Source organism: Ranitomeya imitator, chromosome 2, assembly GCF_032444005.1.
Source record: "Ranitomeya imitator isolate aRanImi1 chromosome 2, aRanImi1.pri, whole genome shotgun sequence".
Classification (NCBI taxonomy): Eukaryota; Metazoa; Chordata; class Amphibia; order Anura; family Dendrobatidae; genus Ranitomeya; species Ranitomeya imitator.
Window position 1 is genome coordinate 123,784,519 of NC_091283.1, and position 16,218 is coordinate 123,800,736.

Below are 16,218 nucleotides of genomic sequence, written 5' to 3' on the forward strand. Positions count from 1 at the left end.
GCGTGGTCCAAACACAGGGTGCAATGGGTGAGATACTTGGCTTCATACACTAACCGTTTGCAAAGTGATTTTTCCCTTTTTTGCAAGTATTTATGGTTTTCTTTTACACTATATTTGGTTGAAATTGTTCCTTAGGGTCATCAGTATGTGCAGACACTTGGTGTGTGCAGACCTCGTCCCCCTTTCACACCTGAACCTTCAACTCTGATTTTACCACTATTTATATACTAGATGGTGGCCCGATTCTAACGCATTGGGTATTCTAGAATATGTATGTAGTTTACAGCCATGTAGTATATAGCACAGATACCTAGTATATTGCCCAGCCACGTAGTATATAACAGACGTAGACGTAGTATATAACACTGCCCATGCAGTATATAACCCAGGCCACGTAGTATAGAGCACAGCAATGTAGTATATTGCCCAGCCACGTAATATATCACAGCCACATAGTATATAGCACAGCCCATATAGTATATAGCACAGAGATGTAGTATATAACACAGCCCACGCAGTATCTAACAGAGCCCACGTAGTATATAGCAATGTGGGCACCATATCTCCAAAAGAATTAAAATAAAAAAGTTATATACTCACCTTCCGGAGTCCCCGGATCCAGCCGAGGCGTTTACCGATGCTCCGGTCCCAAGAGTGCATCATCTCGCAAGACCGCAATGCATGGACCGGTCACCGGAACGTCACAAGGAGCGGGAAAGGCCTCGGCTGGATCCGGGGGCCCACGGAAGGTGAGTATATGATGATTTTTTATTTTTTTTATTATTTTTAACATTAGATCTTTTTACTATTGATACCGCATAGGCAGCATCAATAGTAAAAATTTGGTCACACAGGGTTAATAACAGCGTTAACGGACTGCGTTACACCGCAGCATAACACGGTCCGTTAACGCTGCCATTAACCCTGTGTGAGCGCTGACTGGGGAGGGAGTATGGAGCGGGCACTGACTGCGGGGAGTAAGGAGCGGCCATTTTGCGGCCGGACTGTGCCCATCGCTGATTGGTCGTGGCCTTTTTGCCGCGGCCAATCAGTGACTTGGGATTTCCGTGACAGAAAGAAAGACAGAAGGACAGACAGAAAGACGGAAGTAGACCTTAGACAATTATATAGTAGACGTTTGCTCCCATTTTTGCAACTTTCAATAAACTTTATGGTTTATTACCGTAATTGGTGGATCTTTGACTCCGTGCTTTTCTTGTAGGATATATATTCAGTGCTAAGAGCTTTCCTCCCCCCTCCCTTACATTGGTAGGCTACATTGTGTCTTATGGCCTTACAATCTTTTTTTGTATGATTTTTCTTTCAGTTAGGATCATATTGATTATTGATTAAAGAAGCATTGCAATCAATATCGTTATCCTCTTAATATATTAAACTCATATTATATAGCACTAAGCACTTACAATTGCTCACTTTGCCTTTCTATGTAGTATATTTTTCTCTATTCCATTTGGTCTATTACATTACATGATTAAAAACTGACTTGCTGAATCCTTCTAAACTCTATGTAAAAACAGGAGGTCAATTTTCCCTGTACAAGTCATAAGTCACTGCAAAAGTCCCTGGAAGGTGGAGGAGGGAGCAGCAGGGTCAGGATTTGGAAGGAGGGATGATAAATGACAAGAGACTTCCATTTTCTACACAAAGCAGAGAAAACTGAAGAATTATCTGGGTAGAAAGGCAAAATGAGCAATTGTAGGTTCACAGTGCTGTATAATATGATGATTGCAATATATTAAGAGGATAAATGCTTTGATGGGAGGAGGAGGAGGGCTTCTTTAAGGACTTATAGACTAAACTGGCTCCTCTCTATAGAGATCTACTGTCTAATCTCTGCTTTTCTGTTCAAAATCTGAACAGGGGAGAAAATGATGGAAATTCTGTGTCTGTGAAATCTCTGATCTTTTTTTCTTTCATGGTCTCATATTTATTTTCATATTTCTGTTGTTTTCTTTTGCAGCTCTCATACTTCTATTTTACTTTCTACTTTATGCATTTCTAACTGGGATGTTTGCGTTATGTATATACGGACTGCTCCTTACAATAAGCCCCTATGTGCCTACATACAGAGACAGAGTTTTTCCACCTGGTAAGTTATATGTCTTTGATGGTGGTCATGAAATAATCTTTTAATGTTGTACATCTGTGTTTGATCTCGGGTTTGCAGATGGAGCTGGTGTAGTGTGGTAAGCACCGGACTGGCTTGATTGCTCGATGTTACCATGAACTCCAATATTCTAGAATTGTAGCGCCGCACAGAATCCACTTCTCCTCGGAGCACTCGCCATAGTCTGGTTGGTAAACTACATACAGTGGGGCAAAAAAGTATTTAGTCAGTCAGCAATAGTGCAAGTTCCACCACTTAAAAAGATGAGAGGCGTCTGTAATTTACATCATAGGTAGACCTCAACTATGGGAGACAAACTGAGAAAAAAAAATCCAGAAAATCACATTGTCTGTTTTTTTAACATTTTATTTGCATATTATGGTGGAAAATAAGTATTTGGTCAGAAACAAAATTTCATCTCAATACTTTGTAATATATCCTTTGTTGGCAATGACAGAGGTCAAACGTTTTCTGTAAGTCTTCACAAGGTTGCCACACACTGTTGTTGGTATGTTGGCCCATTCCTCCATGCAGATCTGCTCTAGAGCAGTGATGTTTTTGGCTTTTCGCTTGGCAACACGGACTTTCAACTCCCTCCAAAGGTTTTCTATAGGGTTGAGATCTGGAGACTGGCTAGGCCACTCCAGGACCTTGAAATGCTTCTTACAAAGCCACTCCTTCGTTGCCCTGGCGGTGTGCTTTGGATCATTGTCTTGTTGAAAGAGCCAGCCACGTTTCATCTTCAATGCCCTTGCTGATGGAAGGAGGTTTGCACTCAAAATCTCACGATACATGGCCCCATTCATTCTTTCATGTACCCGGATCAGTCATCCTGGCCCCTTTGCAGAGAAACAGCCCCAAAGCATGATGTTTCCACCACCATGCTTTACAGTAGGTATGGTGTTTGATGGATGCAACTCAGTATTCTTTTTCCTCCAAACACGACAAGTTGTGTTTCTACCAAACAGTTCCAGTTTGGTTTCATCAGACCATAGGACATTCTCCCAAAACTCCTCTGGATCATCCAAATGCTCTCTAGCAAACTTCAGACGGGCCTGGACATATACTGGCTTAAGCAGTGGGACACGTCTGGCACTGCAGGATCTGAGTCCATGGTGGCGTAGTGTGTTACTTATGGTAGGCCTTGTTACATTGGTCCCAGCTCTCTGCAGTTCATTCACTAGGTCCCCCCGCGTGGTTCTGGGATTTTTGCTCACCGTTCTTGTGATCATTCTGACCCCACGGGGTGGGATTTTGCGTGGAGCCCCAGATCGAGGGAGATTATCAGTGGTCTTGTATGTCTTCCATTTTCTAATTATTGCTCCCACTGTTGATTTCTTCACTCCAAGCTGGTTGGCTATTGCAGATTCAGTCTTCCCAGCCTGGTGCAGGGCTACAATTTTGTTTCTGGTGTCCTTTGACAGCTCTTTGGTCTTCACCATAGTGGAGTTTGGAGTCAGACTGTTTGAGGGTGTGCACAGGTGTCTTTTTATACTGATAACAAGTTTAAACAGGTGCCATTACTACAGGTAATGAGTGGAGGAAAGAGGAGACTCTTAAAGAAGAAGTTACAGGTCTGTGAGAGCCAGAAATCTTGATTGTTTGTTTCTGACCAAATACTTATTTTCCACCATAATATGCAAAAAAAATGATAAAAAAACAGACAATGTGATTTTCTGGATTTTTTTTTCTCAGTTTGTCTCCCATAGTTGAGGTCTACCTATGATGTAAATTACAGACGCCTCTCATCCTTTTAAGTGGTGGAACTTGCACTATTGCTGACTGACTAAATACTTTTTTGCCCCACTGTATACACGGGAACTTCTAAGATATGAATCCCCTGAAAAGCAGTAAGTGCTGCAGAATGAATATTATACTGCCGAATTCAGCATAGCCGGAGGGAATATAACACCTTTTATTCCATCACTCCTACGGGTTCACATTGGTGTTCACGTGTAATCGGAACATTTGCCTTGTTTGCACCATCGCAATGCTACTTGTTCCTATTTCTGAACTAGGGATTCATTTTTAGCCCGGGGTTTATTGGCCATGTTAAAAGGGCATTCTACATTCCCCTGGATCATCATAGATGGGATGGCGCAGGGCTCTGGGACTGACCTCATGAACTCCCTCTCTGCAATGTGTCTACATTCAGATGAGTGACCTTGCCGAGTAACCATATCTCAGTGACTTCACTTCCTGAGAACATTTCCGAGGACTCTATATTCTGCATCTCACGGTGGTCCTCAATGACTGGTTGCGGGAGATGGAAAGTACAGGCAGGTTTACATGTAACAGTTATTGGCATGATTCAGTTTAAGATGGATGAAATTAGTTGTTCATACATAAAAATGATCCCAATGTTTAGGATGTATGAATGTCATAAAGGAGAGGGCCTCTGCTGGGGACCCCTCTGTGAGTGGGAAGCCATAAGTAATAGCCATTTCTGGTCTAATAATACACGATGGGCTTCATTTGAATAGTCAGAATGTAATACTACATGGCGGCTTCTTGGAAAGTATACGGCCAGCTGTATAGCATCCTTGTGTAATAACAGCTGATTGCCAGCCAGGGATGCTAGAGCTTGGGTAAATGGCAATTAGCTGACTGTGCAGGCAGGTTTCACCAGGTGGAATCCTCTTTATGAGGCAACCCTCTTAATGGAAATCCGTCAGCAGGTTCTTTCTGTTTAGACTCAGAGTAGCATAATATAGGACAGAGAGCCTGATTCCAGGGATGTGTCACTTATCAGGCTGTGTGTTGTAGTTAAAATACAGTCAATGTTTTATCAGCAGGAGATTATCACTGCTGGACTAGATCTCACATGCAGGTCAGTCAGGCTAATCTGTGTAACCCCGCCTCCACCACTGATTGGCAGCTTGCTTACAATGTACAGTGTACAGAGGAAACTGCTACCAATCAGGGGTGTGGGCGTGGTTATACACAGCTCTGACCACGACTACATCTACAACATATAAGGAAACAGAAATTCTATCAAAACTGCACCAAGCAGTAAGTGATACAGTGACGAGCAAAAGGGTAACAATGTTTCGAACTTTTAACTCTAAGGCTGCCGTCACACTAGCAGTATTTGGTCAGTATTTTACAGCAGTATTTGTAAGCCAAACCCAGGAGTGGAACAATTAGAGGAAAAGTATAATAGAAACATATGCACCACTTCTGTATTTATCACCCACTCTTGGTTTTGGCTTACAAATACTGATGTAAAATACTGACCAAATACTGCTAGTGTGACGGCAGCCTAAGGCTCCATATCTCATTATCCACTACTGCTTTTCTTCGGAAATCTTCTTCTTGGCTGCTCCACGAATCAAGCCAGCGACCTTTTGATTGGGAATCAGCTTAATAACACACTGAGCTAATAGGGAATGTGAGTACAGTTGTAATTTGTAGCATACAAGAAGAAAAAGATTTTTCCACCACCAGGAGCAAAACTGTAACAAAATAAATAGTTGCAAGTCAAATACAGTTAGGGTCAGAAATATTTGGACAGTGACACAAGTTTTGTTATTTTAGCTGTTTACAAAAACATGTTCAGAAATACAATTATATATATATAATATGGGCTGAAAGTGCACAATCCCAGCTGCAATATGATAGTTTCCACATCCAAATCGGAGAAAGGGTTTAGGAATCATAGCTCTGTAATGCATAGCGTCCTCTTTTTCAAGGGACCAAAAGTAATTGGACAATGGACTCTAAGGGCTGCAATTAACTCTGAAGGCGTCTCCCTCGTTAACCTGTAATCAATGAAGTAGTTAAAAGGTCAGGGGTGGATTCCAGGTGTGTGGTTTTGCATTTGGAAGCTGTTGCTGTGAGCAGACAACATGCGGTCAAAGGAACTCTCAATTGAGGTGAAGCAGAACATCCTGAGGCTGAAAAAAAAGAAAAAATCCATCAGAGAGATAGCAGACATGCTTGGAGTAGCAAAATCAACAGTTGGGTACATTCTGAGAAAAAAGGAATTGACTGGTGAGCTTGGGAACTCAAAAAGGCCTGGGCGTCCACGGATGACAACAGTGGTGGATGATCGCCGCGTACTTAATTTGGTGAAGAAGAACCCGTTCACAACATCAACTGAAGTCCAGAACACTCTCAGTGAAGTGGGTGTATCTGTCTCTAAGTCAACAGTAAAGAGAAGACTCCATGACAGTAAATACAAAGGGTTCACATCTAGATGCAAACCATTCATCAATACCAAAAATAGACAGGCCAGAGTTAAATTTGCAGAAAAACACCTCAAGAAGCCAGCTCAGTTCTGGAAAAGTATTCTATGGACAGATGAGACAAAGATCAACCTGTACCAGAATGATGGGAAGAAAAAAGTTTGGAGAAGAAAGGGAACGGCACATGATCCAAGGCACACCACATCCTCTGTAAAACATGGTGGAGGCAACGTGATGGCATGGGCATGCATGGCTTTCAATGGCACTGGGTCACTTGTGTTTATTGATGACATAAGAGCAGACAAGAGTAGCCGGATGAATTCTGAAGTGTACCGGGATATACTTTCAGCCCAGATTCAGCCAAATGCTGCAAAGTTGATTGGACGGCGCTTCATAGTACAGATGGACAATGACCCCAAGCATACAGCCAAAGCTACCCAGGAGTTCATGAGTGCCAAAAAGTGGAACATTCTGCAATGGCCAAGTCAATCTCCAGATCTAAACCCAATTGAGCATGCATTTAACTTGCTCAAATCCAGACTTAAGACGGAAAGACCCACAAACAAGCAAGACCTGAAGGCTGCGGCTGTAAAGGCCTGGCAAAGCATTAAGAAGGAGGAAACCCAGCGTTTGGTGATGTCCATGGGTTCCAGACTTAAGGCAGTGATTGCCTCCAAAGGATTTGCAACAAAATATTGAAAATAAAAATATTTTGTTTGGGTTATGTTTATTTGTCCAATTACTTTTGACCTCCTAAAATGTGGAGTGTTTGTAAAGAAATGTGTACAATTCCTACATTTTCTATCAGATATTTTTGTTCAACCCTTCAAATTAAACATTACAATCTGCACTTGAATTCTGTTGTAGAGGTTTCATTTCAAATCCAATGTGGTGGCATGCAGAGCCCAACTCGCGAAAATTGTGTCACTGTCCAAATATTTCTGGCCCTAACTGTGTATGTATGAGATAGCCAAGATAACTGTCTATAAAATGATGTCAGTCTCACATTCGAAGCAGTAGTGGATGATGAGTAAGGCTATGTTTCCATGTTCAGTATTTGCTGCGGATTGGATGCTGCGTACAGCCGCAGCGTCCAGATGTTACAACATAGTGGATGGGATTTTATGAAATCACATATCCACTATAAGTACAAAGACGCAGATGGCAGACCTGCGTATAGGCACATGCGGCTCGTCTTTCTAGACTGCAGCATGTCTATTTATCTTGCAGAGACGCTCAGTCTCCGCAAGATAAATATCACCTTCCTATGTATAGGATGCGGTGATTCCGCATGTGTTCAATGAACACATGCGGAATCACCGCACGTACAAAAGCCGACAGCGCTTTGGGCAGAGGGTACTGCCGAAATGGACTGTGGAAATGTACCCTTATGGAGCCAAAAGTACAAAACATTGTTACCCTTTTGCTTGTCACTGTACATTACTGGAATCAGCCTTTCTTACCCTATATTTTGCTGCTTTCAGACAGCAAATACCTGCAGACAGAATTTCCTTAAAGTTCACAATTGCAGAGAAAAGATTTTAAATCTGAAAATTGTGATGTGCAGTTGTTTTCAGCTCCCTATATTCTAATACCCCTTAATAAAACCCTGAGTGCCCAATGGTCTTCATTAGTAAATTCCACCTGTGTTTTTTTTTTCTCAGTATAACTATAGTAAAGGCCTCCGAGGTTTTTTTGAGAAATGAGGGATCAAACAGCATCATGAAAACCAAGGAACACAACAGACAGGTCAGGAATAAAGTTGTGGAGAAGAGCAAGGCATGGCTAGGTAAAAAAAAAAAAGTTAAAGGCCCAGGCTCTGAACATCTCATGGAGCACTGCTCAATTTATCATCCAAACATGGAAGGAGTATGTCAATACTGCAAACCTACCAAGAATTGGCTGTCCATCTAAACTGACATTCCAAGCAAGAAGAGCATTTATTAGAGAAGCAGCCAAGAGGTCTATGGTCACTCTGGATGAGCTGCGGAGATCCACAGCTCAGGTGGGAGAATCAGTCCACAGGACAACTGTTAGTTGTGTGCTCCACAAATCTGCCCTTAATGTAAGAGTGGCAAGATGAAAGCCATTTTTGAAAGCAAACCATAAGAAGACCCATTTGCAATTTGCAAACAGCCATTTAGGGGACACAGTGAGCACATGGAAGAAGGTGCTCTGGTCAATTAGACCAAAATAACTTTTTGGGCTAAATGCAAAGCGCTATGTGTGGGGGAAAACTAACGCTGTACATGATCCTGAAAATATCATCCCCACTGGTAAACATGGTGATGGCAGCAGTGTTATGGGGATGCTTTCTTCAACAGGGGCAGGGAAGCTGGTCGAAGTTAATGGGAAGATGGATAAAGATAAATACACTGCTCAAAAAAATAAAGGGAACACTTAAACAACAGAATATAACTCCGAGTAAATCAAACTTCTGTGAAATCAAACTGTCCACTTAGGAAGCAACACTGTTTGACAATCAATTTCACATGCTGTGGTGCAAATGGAATAGACAACAGATGGAAATTATTGGCAATTATCAAGACACACACAATAAATAAGTGTTTCTGCAGGTGGGGACCACAGACCACATCTCAGTGCCAATGCTTTCTGGCTGATGTTTTGGTCACTTTTGAATGTTGGTTGTGCTTTCACACTTGTGGTAGCATGAAACGGACTCTACAGCCCACACAAGTGGCTGAGGTAGTGCAGCTCATCCAGGATGGCACATCAATGCGAGCTGTGGCAAGGTTTGCTGTGTCTGTCAGCGTAGTGTCCAGAGGCTGGAGGCGCTACCAGAAGACAGGTCAGTACACCAGGAGACGTGGACCCCTTGTGAGACCATATGCTGGTGGGGTTGGCCCTGGGTTCCTCCTAATGCAGGACAATGCCAGACCTCATGTGGCTGGAGTGTGTCAGCAGTTCCTGCAAGATGAAGGCATTGAAGCTATGGACTGGCCCGCCCGTTCCCCAGACCTGAATCCGATTGAACACATCTGGGACATCATGTTTCGCACCATCCACCAAAGTCATGTTGCACCATAGACTGTCCAGGAGTTTGCGGATGCTTTAGTCCAGGTCTGGGAGGAGATCCCTCAGGAGACCATCTGCCGCCTCATCAGGAGCATGCCCAGGCGTTGTCGGGAGGTCATACAGGCACGTGGAGGCCACACACACTACTGGGCATCATTTCCAACGATCCTAAACAAACTGCCAGAGCTACAAGGAATGGGTTAGATAAAAACATATTCATGTGTGTGAATAGCCCAGTCAAAGCCCAGACCTAAATCCCATCAAGAACCTGTGACAAGACTTAAAAATTCCTGTTCACAGACGCCTCCATCCAATCTCATGGAGATAGAGCTAATTTGCAAAGAAGAATGGGAAAAAATGTTAGCCTCTAGATATGAAAAGCTGGTAAATACATACCCCAAAAGATGTATAGCAGGAATTGCAGACAAAGATGATCCTACAAAGTATAAGACTACAAGGGGGCTTAAGACAAATGCACATCACAATTTTCAGATTTATATTTTTAAAATATATAGAAAACCTTGTATCTCCTTTACACTTCACAAATGCTTGCCACATTGTGTTGATATATCACAGAAAATCCCAATAAAACCATTTCAGTTGGTGGGTGTAACATGAAACAATGTGGAAAAGTTTATTGGCTATGAATACTTTTTCAAGATACTGTAAATTGCTGTTTTGACAAGAAGTCTATTTAATGTCTAAATAAAAGCAAATCTCTAAAATATTACCTAAATTCATTACAATTATAAAAATAAACCCAGAATGCATAACTCCTCACTTTGTTACAATGACATGTCAAAGTGAAAAAATCAGGGGATATTATTTTTTAAAAGCAACAAATTGAAACAATAATGCCTCCATCCTTACCCACAGAGGGAAATGCAACTGCAGACTATTCTTTACATTTAAGGGAACCTGTCATATAAAATAATGCTTTTTTATGGGTTTAATCTTCAGGTTAATAGTGTTTTGACACCATCCGGCACTGGCACTGAGAGCCCCACTGCCGGGAGGAGATGACCTTTTATTCCCTCCGGCAGCGTTCAACTTCCAGTCACAGGGATGGTGTCGGCAAGGTTTCAGTCACCGCTCAAGTATATAGAGAGCAGCAGCTGTAACTGCGCCCCCGGCACTGACTGACAGCAGCTCATCAGTAGGGCCGGCAGTCTATACACTGAGCGGTGACTGAAATCTTACCAGCACCACCCCTGTGACCGGAAGCCGAATGCTGCTGGAGGGAATAGAGTTCATCTTCTCCCGGCAGTGGGGCTCTCAGAATACTATTAACTTGCAGATTAACCCTATATCTGCACGTTAATAGCGTTATTTTACATAACGGATTCCTTTTAAACTATATAATCTCTAAGTGGCCTCAAGATAACTGTTGTGCATAAAAAAAATATTGTATTTATGTAACGTACATGAGCCTAAAAAAAAGTCAAATAAAACAGCAAGTGATGTAATTTGGCTATTATGTCAAATATAACTTTATTATGTAATTCTTATGGTTGATGATGACGATATGGAATGTATTTTACAGGTGTAACAATCAGGCCACTGGAACCTGGACTTCATTATACGTTTAATGCTTCAGAGAAGGACACGTGGTCGTCGTACGCCAAAAGTCTGCACACATTTCTGGAAGGTGAAATGATTTGTCATATGAAATTGCTTTGACATGATCATTGTTATATTGAGTTATAACTAATACATATAGAAAAAGACATGGCGCACGCCAGTAGGAATTGTACCGTACAGACCTTATCCATATAGAAGTAAGAAAACAAGAAGCAATCCCTGCTGCTCCCAACTGTCCACCCTACTGGGGAGTGATTAGGGACATGCTGTATTAGGAAAGGCTTGTCTAGTGCTCTGCTATTTCTCATCTATTTATATTTTCCATCAAAATTTATTTAACTTCCTTTACTTCTTCAATTTTGTAATACTGAACCCGGAGAAGAATCTTACTAATGCAACCAAAGTGTCTCATGAAAATGTGATAAGTTGGATTCATATGGTAAAAACACAGACATATTTTAGCATCCAACCTAAGCTTAAAAGACTCAGATCATCTGCAAATCTACAGAAGTGAACAGCGATCTTGGATGGTGATCAGTATCGGACTGGCTTAAGGAGGAAAAGAGTGATTCCTCCGGTGGGTCCCTGTGCAGAAGTGGGCCTCCCACCCCCCAAGGTGATTCCTCCGGGGGCCCCTGCGCAGGAGTGGGCCTCCCACCCCTTGAGGTGATTCTTCTAGTGGACCCCTGTGCAGGAGTGGGCCTCCCACCCCCTAGGTGATTCCTCCAGTGGGCCCCTGTGCAGGAGTGGGCCTCCCACCCCTTGAGGTGATTCCTCCGGTGGGCCCCTGTGCTGGAGTGGGCCTCCCACCCCCTAGGTGATTCCTCCAGTGGGCCCCTGTGCAGGAGTGGGCCTCCCACCCCCTAGGTGATTCCTCTGGTGGGCCCCTGTGCAGGAGTGGGCCTCCCACCCCCTAGGTGATTCCTCCAGTGGGCCCCTGTGCAGGAGTGGGCCTCCCACCCCCTAGGTGATTCCTCCGGTGGACCCCTGTGCAGGAGTGGGCCTCCCACCCCCTAGGTGATTCCTCCGGTGGGCCCCTGTGCAGGAGTGGGCCTCCCACCCCCTAGATGATTCTTTGGTGGGCCCCTGTGCAGGAGTGAGCCTCCCACCCCCTAGGTGATTCATCTGGTGGGCCCCTGTGCAGGAGTGGGCCTCCCACCCCCTAGGTGATTCCTCCAGTGGGCCCCTGTGCAAGAGTGGGCCTCCCACCCCCTAGGTGATTCCTCTGGTGGACCCCTGTGCAGGAGTGGGCCTCCCACCCCCTAGGTGATTCCTCCGGTGGGCCCCTGTGCAGGAGTGGGCCTCCCACCCCCTAGGTGATTCCTCCGGTGGGCCCCTGTGCAGGAGTGGGCCTCCCACCCCCTAGATGATTCCTTTGGTGGGCCCCTGTGCAGGAGTGAGCCTCCCACCCCCTAGGTGATTCATCTGGTGGGCCCCTGTGCAGGAGTGGGCCTCCCACCCCTTGAGGTGATTCCTCCGGTGGGCCCCTGTGCAGGAGTGGGCCACCCACCCCCTAGGTGATTCCTCCAGTGGGCCCCTGTACAGGAGTGGGCCTCTCACCCCCTAGGTGATTCCTCCGGTGGGCTCCTGTGCAGGAGTGGGCCTCTCACCCACCAAGGTGTTTCCTCCAGTGGGCCCCTGTGCAGGATTGGGCCTCCCACCCCCCAAGGTCATTCCTTCGGTGGGCCACAGTCCACTACCCAGACGTTGTAGACTGTGTGTGAAACACGTCATTTACTGATGATAGCTTCCCTTTAACATATTTTTTTTAAGCAGGCCATCCCCTTTGAAACATTTGGAAAAATTGCAGTTCTACTAGTGTACATTTAGTTTTTTTTTTTTTTTTTCAAATCTCAGTATGAACTGCATAATAAATGTATTCTGCGTATCATTCTCATTGGTGCCATCTTAAGGGTTTGGTGTTTTTGAATAGCTCTGGGGCCCCAGTACTCTTCATGTAGATATAAGACCCACTGGAGGTACCATATGCACCACTTCTGGATTTCTCACCCACTCCTGGTTTTGGCTTACAAATACTGAGGTAAAATACTGACCAAATCCTGAATGTGTGAACGTGGCCATAGGTGGGAGTCACAGCAGATGAACGTCCAACAGCCATATATTTATTACCTATCCTGCTAATGTATATTGCTTGAGACAAACTGTTTAATCAGCATGTAATCTTGGACTTAAAAACAACCTGATACAAGGATTTCATTCATGAGATATATATATATATGTGTGTGTTTGTCATATGTTTTCTTCTATATTAGACTATGATGATGGCAAGCAAATGGCTACTAATGTGGAATGCACGCCTGGACAATACTTCCTTCAAGATGGGGAGGAACATGAGGAAAGGAAAGCCTGTCAGTTCCGCCGCTCACTGCTGAAGAACTGTTCTGGAATTGGGGACCCAAGTTTTGGCTTTTCTCGTGGGAAACCGTGTATCTTACTAAAGATGAACCGGGTAAAACTAAGTAAAGGTGAAACAATGACATGTTAATTAAAGAGCAGTGGAGCCTTACTCAGACGGGACAGAAAAATTGACTTTACACTTAGAATGAAATAGACTATTAGAATAGAATATATAGAGTGAATGTGTAAGTGTAATCATGGGTAGAATCCTTCAGAAAACTCCGGGGTTATAACGGTAAGGCTGTGAAACTATAGGCAATGTTTATTATTATGTGAAACTCAAAGTTTATTTTCCTCCTAGATTGTTGGGTTTAAAGCCGGTTTTGGAACGCCAATATTTGTGTCCTGTGGATCCTACGTAAGTAAAATGCGTTAGCTGTCAATTTACGAACCTTTGTATTTTTGTTGCTGAATACACGGTTACCTGAGCTGTTTCTTGTAGGATTACCTTCCTTAAGTGTCCTGATCTGTGCTTCAGCCAGATGAAATACCGGACGGAATTATTTCTAAGTCCAATGTCTGTCCCATTTTATGTAGATTGTAAGCTCTTATGTGCAGGAACCTCATTTACCTCACTGTTCTTTTGTTTTGGTTATCTGTTTTTTTTTTTTTTTTACTTTTGTTACTTTCCCAAATCTAAAATTGTGAGGAATAAATGGGCTCTATATAAAGATTATTATTTTTAATCAAGCCTGCAATCAATATCCAGACATACAACATGAAAAACCTCAATGACTTCTAGATACATCCAGAAAAGAATATAGTACAACAGCTGGAACTTTAGTTGCATCAATGGCTGATCACTTAACATGGTTTGCCAAAAAAACAACCCTGCAAAGGCCAATTCTTAGGTTGGTGAAACGTCAAAAATGTCAATCTGTAAGGAATATAATAATATCATGGCCGAGCCCTGTGGTAGGGACAAGACTGTTACCTAGAATGCACATTACCTATGGATGCTGCATTAATAAAAAATGCAGGGCAGTGTTACACAATCACTATGTGGTGATATTTGGACATTTTATGGAGGAATTACTTAAACATTGTAGGGCAACATTATCTCATATTGCATAGCAGTAGACACATAGAAACATTTCAGTAATAATTGCATTTGCATCTCTGTTTTTGTCTCTTTACTAGAAAGGAAATGATAGTCATGTAGGACCAGTTACATTTTATCCAAAAAATTACTTTGACCTAATGTACTACCCTTACTACGGCAAGCTTTCACATGTAAGTATGATTTCTATTAAATGGTATTTTAGAGACTTTTCTGCCAATGATTCTCTTGGTTTCATTGTAGTGCATGATTGAATTTTATGGCAAATGATATTTAAACATGGACACAATTAAAGAATAATTTTGGACTTTTGTTTATTAGCTCACATGTGGCATCATGTTTTCCTCCAATGGTAAGGGGATAAGCAGAGTAATGCACTGCAGGATGGGCCTGTATATAGAGGAGGCTGATAAATGATGTCCTGCAGGATGGGGCTGCACATAGAGGCTGATAAATGATGTCCTCATGATGGGGCTGTACATAGAGGAGGCTGATGAGTGATGTCCTGCAGGATTGGGCTGCACATAGAGGAGGCTGATAAATGATGTCCTCATGATGGGGCTGTACATAGAGGTGGCTGATGAGTGATGTCCTGCAGGATTGGGCTGCACATAGAGGCTGATGATGTCCTGCAGGATGGGGCTGCACATAGAGGAGGCTGATAAATGATGTCCTGCAGGATGGGGCTGCACATAGAGGAGGCTGATGAGTGATGTCCTGCAGGATGGGGCTGTACATAGAGGTGGCTGATGAGTGATGTCCTGCAGGATTGGGCTGCACATAGAGGCTGATGATGTCCTGCAGGATGGGGCTGCACATAGAGGAGGCTGATAAATGATGTCCTGCAGGATGGGGCTGTACATAGAGGTGGCTGATGAGTGATGTCCTGCAGGATTGGGCTGCACATAGAGGCTGATGATGTCCTGCAGGATGGGGCTGCACATAGAGGAGGCTGATAAATGATGTCCTCATGATGGGGCTGTACATAGAGGAGGCTGATGAGTGATGTCCTGCAGGATTGGGCTGCACATAGAGGCTGATGATGTCCTGCAGGATGGGGCTGCACATAGAGGAGGCTGATGAATGATGTCCTGCAGGATGGGGCTGCACATAGAGGAGGCTGATGAGTGATGTCCTGCAGGATAGAGATGTACATAGAGGAAGCTGATGAGTGATGTCCTGCAGGATGGGGATGCACATAGAGGAGGCTGATGAGTGGTCTGCAGGATAGGGCTGTACATAGAGGAGGCTCATGAGTGATGTCCTGCAGGATGGGGCTGTACATACAGGAGGCTGATGAGTGATGGTCTGCAGGATAGGGCTGTACATAGAGGAGGCTCATGACATATTGCAGTTTAGGGGTGTACATGTAGAGTTGAGGAGTAATATACTGAAGAATGGGGCTAAACATTAAGCGGGCTGAGAGAAGAAAATTATCTGCGGCTGCATCATAATCTCTAAAATACGGCCATGCAGCAGTACGCCTCTTCATGCTATCTGCTGGAACACAGTGCTTGTGTGTCAGGAGATTGGCCAGCTGTGACAACAGGTGAGATTGCTCATACATTCTTCAGTATCATTAATACTGTAGTACTCAGGTTGTGGAGCGCGGCTGTCAGTGTGCCATGGTGTGTGTGCATCTCTTTGTGTCACAAAGGTGGCATCACTCAACTGGTTATTTATTTAATGAGGCAAAGTGTCACAGCAATGCTCTGAATCTTTTGGGATGTGGAAAATGTAAATTGCAACCGGGCAACCCCCACATGTACTCAGCCTGACTAATAGCTGTAAATCATTCAGCTGAGGTG

The 16,218-nt window shown here is 43.7% G+C and overlaps 1 protein-coding gene across 2 annotated transcripts in view; it reads left to right on the forward strand.

Moving 5' to 3' along the window:
- The window catches only part of ATP1B4 (ATPase Na+/K+ transporting family member beta 4), a 69,162-nt gene that overhangs the window by 50,361 nt on the left and 2,583 nt on the right, over positions 1–16,218 (forward strand). For both annotated transcript variants that reach the window (XM_069747188.1, XM_069747189.1), the window contains 5 exons: positions 1,982–2,110; positions 10,895–10,999; positions 13,206–13,402; positions 13,652–13,708; positions 14,491–14,583. In XM_069747188.1, coding sequence (XP_069603289.1) covers positions 1,982–2,110; positions 10,895–10,999; positions 13,206–13,402; positions 13,652–13,708; positions 14,491–14,583 — 581 coding nt within the window. The remainder of the gene's footprint in view (positions 1–1,981; positions 2,111–10,894; positions 11,000–13,205; positions 13,403–13,651; positions 13,709–14,490; positions 14,584–16,218) is intronic.